Below are 12,288 nucleotides of genomic sequence, written 5' to 3'. Positions count from 1 at the left end.
AGGGCTGCCCTTTGGATCACGTGATTCCCTCCCGTCTCCTGAGGGAAGAGCCTTGTTACTTCCTTTTTCCTCTCCCAGGCGGAAGTGCCTGTGTAGACTGCTTGTAGGTTCCGCCGCTCTATGGTGAGCTGATGGTCAGAAGGACGTGATGGCTGCGGTTAATGGCTGCCACTGATAGCGGCGCTGTTACGGTTGGAAGATCGTAGAAGGTGGGCGCTGAGGCCCCGGGCAAATGCGGAGAAAAGCCCCCGACTATAGGGATAGCCCTGTGGCCATGGAAGCAGAGGGAGGGAAGGTCTAGAGCAGCGGGACACATGTGGAGGTGGCAGAGGTGACTGTGGATGTTTTGGGACGGGTGGGTGTGGGGAGGGGTGATGTGAGACGATCGTTGACAGTGTTGGGGGGGGGGGGGGGGGGGGGGGGGGTGGTTTTGGGGGGGGGGGGGGGGGGGGGGGGGGGAGGGGGGAGAGGTGTGGAGGGTTGGGGGGTAGAGGCGGCGAGATGCAGCCTTTGGTGGGGGAGGGGGGGCCAGAGGCGGCCGTTGGCTGTGGGGAGAGGGAGCTAAGCGGCTGTTGGTTGGGGGAGGTGGAGGTGGCCGTTGGTCGTCAGGGAGGGGGGCTAGGAGGCCGTTGGTTTGGGGAGGTGGAGGTGGCCGTTGGCTGTCAGGGAGGGGGCTAGGCGGCCGTTGGTTGRGGGGGCGGAGGTGGCCGTTGGCCGTCAGGGAGGGGGGCTAGGCGGCCGTTGGTTGAGGGGGCGGAGGTGGCCGTTGGCCGTCAGGGAGGGGGGCTAGGCGGCCGTTGGTTGRGGGGGCGGAGGTGGCCGTTGGCCGTCAGGGAGGGGGGCTAGGCGGCCGTTGGTTGRGGGGGCGGAGGTGGCCGTTGGCCGTCAGGGAGGGGGGCTAGGCGGCCGTTGGTTGRGGGGGCGGAGGTGGCCGTTGGCCGTCAGGGAGGGGGGCTAGGCGGCCGTTGGTTGRGGGGGCGGAGGTGGCCGTTGGCCGTCAGGGAGGGGGGCTAGGCGGCCGTTGGTTGGGGGGGCGGAGGTGGCCGTTGGCCGTAGGGGAGGGGGCTAGGCGGCCGTTGGTTGGGGGGGCGGAGGCGGCGCGAGGCGGCTGTTGTTTGGCCGCGTGGGGGGGGGTGAGGGGGCGGAGGCGGCGCTAGGCGGCCGATGATTGGAGGGGGGAAAGGAGGCGGTGCGAGGCGGTCATTGGTTGGTAGGGTGTGGAGGCGGCGCGAGGCGGCCATTGGTTCTGAAGGGGCGGGGCGGGGGGAGAGGCTCGAGACGGCCGTTGGCTCAGCGGGGCGGGGCGGGGCGGGGCGGGGGGAGAGGCGCGAGGTGGCCGTTGGCCCTGAGCGGGAGGAGCGCCGGCCGTAGGCGCTGCCGGCGCGCAGACGTTGCCTCAGCGGGCTGGTAATTTTCGGTTTAAATGTACCTAATGCAGAATGAAAAGGTATTTGCTTACCTGTGCAGGTAAACAGGAGAACATATACTAGAAATAAACAGGTATTAGAAAGTTAATTTATGAAGACCAACGTTAAAATAGCTAGTACTTTATTTAGGAATAAGCACAAAGTAACTTATTTTACTGCCTTGTCAGTGTTGAAAATGCAATATACACGTATCTTGCAGAACTTAAGCTGTCTTAGAAAGACAGACTAGTTTACTTGAGCACACGACGGAATAAAGTTTCAGGCTCAGTAATGTAGAAATATGTGGCATTGAATTAAAAAAAAAAGAACAAGAAACAAGTTTTTGATGTCAAGTGTTCTACGATATGTTGATTTAGAATTAGAAATTTAATAAAGTTACTGAATCAAGTGAGGCATACTCTTCTACTTTATTAAATAGATATTGGTGAACTTCATAGACTTATGTGCAGCAGATATTCTTAATGACAAAAATATTTTAGCACTAATCCAGTTTTCTGTCATCTTTGTTACTCACATGGATCAGAAGAGTTGTGCAAGACACAAGAAGTATCTTTTACTTAGATTACTGAAATTCTAGTTAAGAGTTTTAACATAGTAATTTATTATTAGACCTGCAGTCTTTGAAATGCAGCATTAGCTTTTTTTTTTCCTCATTAGAAATGTTAGCATAACACTTTTTCAATTTCCAGATAACTTACAGAAGCTGAAACTATATTTGCTTTATCTTCAAAATAAATGCTTTTCAGCAAAGCTGCTGTATTTGTAGCTTGGGTGCTTAAAACATTGTGGCTTCCACATCCAGCAGTCTTTGTGCCTCTGTGAACACTTAAAAATCTGAAAGCTGGAACATTCTTAATGATAAGCTCAGGCAAGGTGTCTAGATATTTATTAATTAATATTCAGTTCTGTTGTGAAAAATTGTATATAATTGTATACCTTAAAACAAGGCTACCAGTCTTTAGTATAGCCCAGTGTATCAATCATGCTTGGAATAGTTGTATCACTACACAGTATTGTTTTCTATGCGAGACCTTTTAATATGTATGTACATACATGAACATAAACTGTATGTACAGTTTAATATAGGGAAATGTGTTATGTATTGAGTTCAAGAAAACTGAAGTATTGTAGTCAAAGTGATTTCTCATGCAAAAATGCCCCAATCAATGGCTTTGCAGAGTATTTTAAAGGCCTATTTACTTCTCATTAGTCTATGTTAAGATTTTACACCAAAACCGCTGTGTTCATTTTTCTGTGTGTAGAATAAATCTGCACCTTTCAGTCTCACGTCATTAGATGGTGTTGTGTTGTTTGCTTTATTTTATTGAAAATGACATTCCACATGTCTTTCCACTGTACACATTGAATGATATTTGTATTGATGAAAAAGTCGCATTACACTGTCCAATAGCTAGCACGAATGGCTATGCATTTTAATTTGTCTGATTTTCTTAGTTTGTAGGTGGAACTTTAAGAGCTTAGATTGTGTTCATTTAGGATAGGATTCTCCAGTGTTTTCGAAAGCAAATGAAATCTTTAATTTCTCCTGGTAGATGTTTCTTTGTTGTCATAAAAATAACAAATATGGGCTCAGATAGGATGTTTTAGGGCCATCACTAGGTTTACAGCAAGCTTTGGTATGGGTATGAGACCACTCTTCGGTAATTAATGTTTAAATGAGTGCTTAGCATTTACATCAGGTAGACATAGCGATCTCTTGTTGAGAGCTGCCTGCCTAAGACCATATTACCAGAACATCTGCACATGTCTAGAACTACTAATCTTTGTGTACAGTGTGGGCTGATGTTTCTTGAAAAGGTTCAGGTTGATTTGGTGTGTTCTTTGCTCCCAGGAAGAAGAGGGGAAAGAGCACATGGAAAAACTGTTGGATGTAAATCAGTACCATTAGACAATCTATGTAGCTTAGTTTTAGCTACTTTTTTACTGAAAAGCTACTTGGAAATAAGATGGATAAATTCTTCAGCTTGCAATAGCTCTCTCCTGTGGGCTCGCTTTGCCACCTTCCTTAACTGTCTGGGATAGTGATTTGCCTTACATACCAAGAGAGAGGAGCCCTTCCAGAAGCTGATCAACCTAGCAGACAGCTGTCCAAATGATTCATCCAACTCGCACCTTGTTTTGCAAATTACCTTTGAGAAGGTGTTACTGGCATGAATAATTTTAGTTGGCATGTATTATAGCTTAAAAATACCCTTTGAGGGAAGTATAAGGTGCATTTTTAATTTCTAGAATTGAATTTAATATATTCTTAGTCTAGACTAGGAGACGGTAGTATATTGTAACTTCTTCAAACTTTTAAAAACTAATTAAATTTTATCAAGCTTGCAAATAAAGGCTATCAGCACAAATCTTATTCATGTTAATGCTTTTTTTAGGGCGATCTTCATAGAAGCTACTAAAGACTACACAGAGTTATTTTAGGAAAAATAAGTGGAGTAAATTGTTTTGAGCAAGGAAAATGGATCCTTGCTCAGTTGGGATTCAGCTTCAAGCTACCAATGAGTGTCATAAAACCTACTATACGCGTCACAGTGGTTTGAAGACTAAGCAAGATATATCTTCATCTGACCTACTGTTACTTCAGCTTAGGACTGGAATGACCCTTTCAGAGAACAATACAATTTGCTTCCATCATGCAAAAATATACATTGAAAGATTTGAAGACTTGCAAAAATCGTGCTGTGATCCCTTTAATATACACAGAAAACTATCAAAAAAAAACTTACGTGCAATTGATTTAGATGATGCAACTTTTCTAAGTGCCAAGTTTGGAAGGCAGTTTGTACCTGGCTGGAAGCTTTGTCCCAAGTGTATGCAGATAATAAATGGAAGCGTGGATGTTGAATCTGAAGATCGCCAAAGAAGAAAACTGGATTCAGATGTATGTATATGCGTCTGTTTTTTACTAACTTCAAACCCTGTAAGCTGTTGGAATTGGGCTTCATTTAAGTTTTGTGTAAAACTTTTAAAAGAAAAGACTTTCTAGCAGAAATGTGAGAGAGTACAACCTTTTAAATGTCTCTGTTTAAATGCTCACTATATTTAAACCTGCATTTTGAAGGCTCTTCAGTTGATTGTTTGCATGCACTTTGAGGAAACACTCAACTTTTTAAATTAAAAAAATCCTTCCTAAATAATTATTATGATCATTTTAATTCCAGTGACTGTTCTAGGGCTATTTACCCTAAGTTTATATAAATAGCAGACTGCTACCTTGTATTTATTTATACCTGTTTTTCAGGTCTAGCAAAAGACAAGCTTGCGTGTTTAAAACTGAACACTGCAAAGATTGCTTCTAAGGATGCAGAGATACACTGTGTTGGTTTCTCTGGTTTAAAAATACACTGTCCCTAGCAGTTCATTACCAAGAAAACCTGCACTGAGGTGAATTAAATGTACTCTGCTGTGTTGTCTGAGCTGTGAAGGCCGTGGCCTTTGTTCAGGGGCAGTAATGAACTGGCGTGGGAGGAAGATTCTTTAAGAGCAAAGTCTGGAATACAGTTTGTACATTGTTGGAAGCTTTGTTCAAGATGTATGCAGATAATGAACAGAAGAGTGGGCAATCAAATTAACAGAAGCTCATACATACGTGCCCTGTAGCAAAACAAAACTGCAACCTAGAAGCAGCTCCACTTTCAGCCCAGAAGCAGTCACATGAATTTTTTAGATGCGATGTCAGCATGCTTTAGAGACTCATCACATATGAAGCTGAAATTTGAAAGAATGCGTTCATTACACCTGCTACGATAAAGCTTGTACCATTGGTTTTTGGACTTGTGTTATTCCTGCTAGGAAATTCACTACAGAGTTGAAACCAACAATTTACCTAAATTGTTTTAAAAGCCTAGCTTGACAGGCCATTTTCTTGTGATGTAGGTTCATGTTCATATTTAAATGAGATTTTCTGTTTCTGTTCAGGGGCGTACAGCTAAAGCTTTGAAGTCTCTGCAGTTTGCTAATCCGGGACGACAGACAGAGTTCACTCCAGAGACCAGTAAAAGGGAAAAAAGAAGGCTGCAGACAAAAAACACTTTGTTTAATTCAGACAGGTGGGCTGCTTCCAGTATTTATGTTGCTATCTTTCATATCTTTCATTTCAAAATGGAGTAGCCTCAACAATCACTGTCCCTAAAAGACTAACATTTTCTGCAAGGAAGATAGGATGCTTATGTGGTTTTGTTTTTTAGAGTCAGGAACAGTTTAACTAAACTGCTGCTGTAACTCACATGATTAAGATAAACAAAAGAGGATAAAACAAAATACAATCTGTATTTCAGTCAAATAAGAACAAGTGTTTGTAAGATCAGAAATGGCAATGCTACACAGACTATAGATGAAGCTATCAATTTATATGCAAACTAAAAATATAATAATTAAACTTGAATAGAGAATGGTCAATGTGGAGTTATAATCTTTTGTCAAGCTCAGAAACAAAAGCATTTAAGTTAGGGTGAATCTTTCTTACTTTAAACAAAGTTAGTGAATTGTTGTCTGCCATTCTGGACAGTGCTAGATGGCAAGTTAAAACTTCTTGTGGGCCTGACTTCCAAGTCAGGCATCTGACAGATGCAACTGAGTTATATGATATTTTCCAAATAAGTCTTGGTATTATACAAATTTGAGAATAACAGAAATTTCAGTTGTAACTAGTCCTACAACTTGATATAAAATCACGCAAGAAAGATATTTCTGCTATCCACCTGAAGTTATCCTTACAATACAGTAAGTAGACGGCACTACCTGAGCTGTTACTGTCCTTCCATTCATTTCTTCTATGCAATTAGAGTTAAGTTTACTTCATAACTAAGAAGAATATTGAAAGATGATTAAATAAATGATTGTAGTGTTGAAGAAACTCTAAAACCTTCTTATTCTTGAAGTGAGTTCCAAAGCTCTACGATAGTGTAGATATGATTAAGGAGAAGTTAAGGTTAAGGAGAGGATTAAGAGAGATGATTAAGTTTGCAAGTAGTAAAATATTTGCATTTTTTAGATTTGTAAGAGTTACTTTTAACACCTGAAAAAAGAAAACTTCTGTCTGCAATTGTTAACATCTTGATATCAAAATAGATGGATTTTTAACATGGAAATAACAGTTGTTTTTCATTATGCAGGCAAGTTATACCAGCTAAGAGTAAAGTCTACGATAGCCAGGGACTTCTCCTGTACAGTGGAATGGACCTCTGTGATTGCCTTGATGAAGATTGTCTGGGATGTTTCTATGCTTGCCCCAAGTGTGGCTCCAACAAGTGCGGAGCTGAATGTCGTTGTGATCGCAAGTGGCTCTATGAGCAAATTGAGATAGAAGGAGGAGAAATCATTCGCAATAAGCATGTGGGTTAGTGTATATATGAATTACTTGGTTCATATACTCCATACATTGATTAAATATAGTGCATTCCTCACTTAGAGCTTAAAGTCATTGGAATTTATCATGATCCGCATGATCAATGCCCTTGTTTTGATATTTTCAACATGATTATGGTTATGTTATCATACTGATATGTTGTCATCCCTCATTCTACCTTGTAGTCAGTCTTGTTTAGTCTTATGAGAAAGTCGTCATTGAACAGTTCTGCATTATGAAATAGAAGATGCTAAATTCTTATGTGACCTTCTTGGCCACTAACTCCATTCAATACACTTCTGTGGAGTGTACTATCTCTATGCATCCCTCATTTATCCTTCTCTATTTCAGAATCTCATGATTTTGATTGCTTCATTTGTGAAATACACTTCTCTGTTGTAAATTTTTGGTAAAATTACATACAGTATTAATAAAGTTTTCCCCGGTATTAATAGTGAATGCTGTATCTTCTATAGATTATGGCAGCTATATATGATAAATGTAATATATATTACTAACTGGATTCAGAGATATTTAGTTCACATGTCCAAGTTATTGAGATTTAGGATCAAGCTACTAAAGGAATTCAAGCCTCACTGTAACACTTGTTAGTGAATTGTCAAAACATTGAAAAATATTTAAGCATGTCATTATTGTACTATGTTTAGCTGGATTCTGCATAATACAAAATAGTTTATCTGTAACTGGTAATTGGACTGGAATGTCACCATTTCTGTCCTCTTTCTTTTTGCTTGTTTTTAAGGTAAGGGTTTCCATGCAGCAGAAGACAATTCAAGTATCTGTTCCCAAGCTAAGGCTATCAAGACTGGTACAAAAAGCAGTTGAAATTATTTTAGTTGATTTAATATTAATGCTCAGAAGATTGTTATTTCCTGGCATTTTTGTTGTTGTCTAAAGTCTACATATAATCTTGGATCATATTTATTTTAAGGATGCTGTTAACTATTGCCTTCTGGAGTTTTCGACTTGATAAAGCTGAATAATCTTTTTCTTTTCTTTTCCTGGTAAGTGATGTGAAAGGGGTTGTATTTGTGTAACACGAAGTTATGCTTTGAGTTGTACTGACATCTGCTGGTCCTAGTGAAGTATAAACATCAACTTAAACTCATGCATTTGTTAGATCTTCTTGGAATAATTAGTCTTTTCATCAGAGCAGTGGCTGTTCTTCCAGTGTGTGCCCCACTAGCCCTAGATTCCAGACATTTCTCACACGACTTATGTATTTTTGTTTTTGGACAGCAGCATGCTGTTTATATTTTTTTCAGATGGCAACATCACAAATGAGTAATAGCTATTCTGTTCGGTAGAAACTTAAAGTCTGCTAGCCATGACATTTTCTACATGCAAGTGACAGTTAATGCATTGCATTATGGTGGTTACCAAGTGTTTATCTTGACACATCAGTTAGCAATTGGTGTATTTTGTCTCTGTTTAGGATTGTTTCAGCTCTTAGACAACTTTTAATTTTAGAAGTTTAAAAGATGAAAAAAAATAGAGGTATCTCCATCTATCTGCATTAGAGTCACTAAATGAGTATAAGCAATACCCAAATTTAATAAGCATAACAGGCTTCTGATTTTTTTGAGTATAACGTACAACCAAAGCCTGGAGTAAATCTCCAGTAAATCTCTAATAAGTTAATATATTCAGTGTTTTGATTTGCAAATTCAGTATTAATGATGACTTCAGCAAATAAATCACTGAAGATGTTCTCAAACAAAATGTGCAGGGCTACTGTTTGACTGAAAACCTGCTGTAAGTAATGGGTATTATTGAATGCTATAGAAGCTGTGTAAGATGTAACAGGATTTTTTGATGATGTTTGTTCAGATTAGTTAGCTGTATATGGGACAGTAAGGGCAGAACTTTGGCTGTCCTATTTCTTAAGAAATACTGCTAGCAAGACTTGAGCACCTTAAATTTCTTCAGCTATTAGAAATCTAGTTATAGTAATCTGAAGTGTTTTCACTTCATCCTAGTGCAAAAAGCAGAAGCAGAAATGAACAACTTTAAGTAGGTGGTTTATACTTGGAATGGCTACACAAACCCAAACAGTTTCCTGTAAATTTATTCAAGTGAAATCTGATGTCTTCTTTTCAGGTTTTATCCTCTATATGTTGGAAACTTTGTTGCAGTCTCTAGAACTAAATGTCTAATCTACATATGTTAAAGCTGGAGAAAAGGAGAGAACATCCATCTTACATTATACAGCAGTAGTACTATCAGGAACATCCTTGTAAGTGCCAGAAATGTAGCAAGGGTGGTAGTGGCTAGGAAAAACAGGGAAGGCGGATTATTGCTGTCCAGTGCACCTTATTTTCCTTAGCTTGCAGTAGTGACTGTAGGTAAGTATTGCCAAGTTTGCCTTTCCTTCACACTTCACGTTTGTCTTGCCACTATCTAATCAATATTAACTTCACTATTCAGACCGTGTATTAAATGAGAGAATGGGAGGTAAATGGTTGATACAGAATGAAAAGCTAGTATTTTAAGAGAAGAATCCTTGCCTGGAAAACTGAGAGCAAAGCTGCATAACCACTCTGGCTAATAAAATGGGAAAAATGGGATCACTGCAAGCAAGCTAACTCCATACCGCATCCTTTTAGAAATACATTCCTGTTAAAACACTGCAGTCAGAGCAGGCTTCTAATCTAAGGTTGTAGAAAAGAGAAGTTGCCAAAACAAAAGTTAATGACAGCAATGATTAAATTAGACATCTTTCTGGACTCATTTACACCAGATGACAAAGCAATCTTATATGTAGACAGTTATGACACTGATTATATCCCTGAACAATAGTCAGGACCGCAGATTTTAGTTCATCTAATTGCCCCAATAAATGTCGCAAACTTTTTAGGTACATGTTCTCTAAAAGGGGGCAGTATTTAGGCAAGATTGTTACCTACTTTGTTGCCTAAAAAGTTAGACTAAGAGCCAATTTGCCATATTGGTATCCAGTGTAGCCATATTTATATTCAGAGTAATGGGCATGTACAGAGGTATTTTTTCATGCCTGCTATAGTTTGGTTCTTTTGAGTTTTTAAAAATAAGCTAAACTAGATAAGTTTTAGTTTCCCACACCATGTTTTATTTTGCTATCAAAATGAACTTTGGCTTTGCATACACAGTGTGACCAAAATAAGTATGTAATCTTTAGGGTGCTTGGAACCCTTAATATGCTTTTTTACACTTCCATTTCATACTCATTCATTCTCCAATTAAAAGGTTGGCTTTTGCAAGGCAAACTTTACTATCCTGCAAGGTTTAAAATGTTCACAGCTATGAAATATAACTATGCATTTATATGAAGTTAAACACCCCACAGTCTTCTAGCATAAATCTTTTATTGCAATCCAAAAGTAAAAATATGTTGTATTTACATAGTCCCCAGTCTTTTTGGATTATCCTGCAGTTAGGCCTGTTAAATATTTATCTTGAGTATAGCCAAATGAAAGTTTTCCTTACAGTAAAGGTTATAAAACGGCTATAATCACTTTAAAGTGTGTGTAGATCAAAGAGAAAAGCCAATTCTAGATACTGCATTTACTGGTAAAATTTTTGCCTACTGATAATGATTGCAAAAAAATAATGTCTTAAACTTCACGTATTGAAAGCAAAGAAATCAATGACAATAAAGTAATTTTGTAAATACTAACTACCTCGTGAAGCAGTTGAGTTGTTTAAACAGGCACCTGATATGTGATGTACTTTTAAATACTGTTTTGATTTCTTGCACAGAAAACCAACAATTTAAAATCAAGTCAAATTTAACATCTAAAATCAGGAGAAATCATCCTATTGACATAATGAGGTTTACATCAGAACCGTGCAGCCATATCTAAGATATGATGTGCCCCATTTTTGTTGGATTTGAAGGCTTCACACAGTGATGAAATATTCTCTGGGATATTCCTAGTCAAAAGCTCAGAAAGCAAACCTACATATATAATTTATATTCAGGTAATTAACTTGGAAAAGGCATTTTATTGACACTTTAAGTATCTATGCTCCTGAAAGGCATTTATCTTTGGGAAAGGTGATGAAGCGAAAACGAATGATGATAGCCAGCTAAGAACAGAAGACTGGTCTCTTAAAAATGTGACTTGAGTAGAGTGATTGTAATTCTCTTTTGTATTAATCATTGTAAAAAATAAAATGTCATTAAAGCTTTAGTTTAATACTTGAGTTGCTCTAGACATTTTCAATTTTCACTTTTTTAACTGCTTGACTTTCAGGTTCAATAAATAAGTTTCTGAGTAAAGCCAAGTATAGGAGATGAACCAAGTGAGAGAGTGCCTCTTTCAGCTAACTTTCTCAAGAGCAATACTGCACTGGAAAAACAAAGTACTTCTACATGAGTGGGCTCAAGTATTCAAACAAACCCAAGCTGAAGACTTCAGAACTGTCTGTAAGTCATTAGCATAATCTGAATTTAGGCTCCTGAATATACATGAAAGAACTCTAGTGTCTAATACTCTGCAAGAAAAAAAAAAAAAGAATTTCTTTTGTAGTGGTTACATCCAGTAGAGACATTAAAGAAAATATTAATGGTATATAGAAAGCTTACAATGGTTGCAGATCTTTCACATTTTTGATTCTATCATAACTAATGAAGTGGCAGGTACACATTATAATGTTACTCAGAGACACAGCATGAATTTAGGTTTCTTTTAATCAGTTTGGCTCACAACACTCAGACTAACATGAGAAAATTCCGCTTACTTTTGAATCCAAGTGGACGAGCCAGCACAGCAAGCAGGATTTAATGGATCCAAACATCAGACTAAAAGCCTCTAAGGGGAAAAGAAAATACAGAAAATTGAGTTAAGGCAAGACTGATTTTCCCTATTTTATTTTTTTAGCCTATTTGTAATATGGATCCTATAAATACTGTCAACAAAGGACAAGCAGACAACTACATATGAGCATATGCTAAAGACTCACGGTTACATGGCTACACCAAGGTTGGGCAGTTGTGCACAATCTGCCCTATTTTATGTGACAGAGCTGTAGTTGACTTTGCTAGAATCAGTATTAAAGCTGTTAAAGTAAATTGTCCAGTTCGGTGTTTTGTTTGAAAGTGATTATTGATTTTAAAGTACCCCAGGTTTGCATTTTAAAAGTTTCTCGTAGCCAGTAGAGGGCATCAGTTTACTACAAACCTGATCACTTAACTTTTTTATAGGGGTGTATTTGCATTCACTTCAGCAGAGGAGATTTCATTTTAGGACAGATTCAGGAACCGTGTCCAAGAGCAGAGATACGCTATCTAGGTCAGGAAGGGTGCATGAGAACAGAATCAAATACAAGATTATCATTTTAAAAGCAGACAGACTAGATTTGCCCTTTGGTTTTCCAAAATATATTTTTCCCCATGAACCTTGTTGATTCTTATTCCTTCAGGCGTGTATGAGTACAAGTCCTTACAAAGGAGTTCACAGTTTACACTACTCACTATGATAATTTGATTCT

The 12,288-nt window shown here is 38.8% G+C and overlaps 1 protein-coding gene across 2 annotated transcripts; it reads left to right on the top strand.

The window, feature by feature from the left end:
* The first annotated feature begins 69 nt into the window (after window positions 1-69).
* Window positions 70-8,273, top strand: ARL14EP (ADP ribosylation factor like GTPase 14 effector protein). Of its 2 annotated transcripts, XM_026041189.1 has the most exons (5): window positions 70-209; window positions 3,824-4,329; window positions 5,367-5,497; window positions 6,563-6,786; window positions 7,559-8,273. In XM_026041189.1, exons 2-5 carry the CDS (start codon window positions 3,907-3,909, stop codon window positions 7,639-7,641), a joined length of 861 nt encoding a protein of 286 aa, XP_025896974.1. In that variant the 5' UTR covers window positions 70-209; window positions 3,824-3,906; the 3' UTR covers window positions 7,642-8,273. The 2 variants fall into 2 exon arrangements, with proteins under 2 accessions (XP_025896974.1, XP_025896975.1); XM_026041190.1 differs by lacking the exon at window positions 7,559-8,273 and having other exon boundaries at window positions 6,563-7,540.
* The last annotated feature ends 4,015 nt before the right edge of the window (window positions 8,274-12,288 follow it).

The sequence above is a fragment of the Nothoprocta perdicaria genome, unplaced genomic scaffold (genome assembly GCF_003342845.1).
Source record: "Nothoprocta perdicaria isolate Ctin4 unplaced genomic scaffold, notPer1 scaffold_28, whole genome shotgun sequence".
Classification (NCBI taxonomy): domain Eukaryota; kingdom Metazoa; phylum Chordata; class Aves; order Tinamiformes; family Tinamidae; genus Nothoprocta; species Nothoprocta perdicaria.
This window is presented reverse-complemented; position numbering and strand designations above follow the sequence as displayed.

What these genes read in the sequence shown, in the direction of transcription:
- ARL14EP (XM_026041189.1), top strand. Translation starts at nt 3,907, where the DNA reads ATGGATCCTTGCTCAGTTGGGATTCAGCTTCAAGCTACCAATGAGTGT. An exon ending in GAAGAAAACTGGATTCAGAT is followed by an intron (nt 4,330 to 5,366) that starts GTATGTATATGC and finishes GTTTCTGTTCAG; the next exon opens with GGGCGTACAGCTAAAGCTTT. An exon ending in ACTTTGTTTAATTCAGACAG is followed by an intron (nt 5,498 to 6,562) that starts GTGGGCTGCTTC and finishes TTCATTATGCAG; the next exon opens with GCAAGTTATACCAGCTAAGA.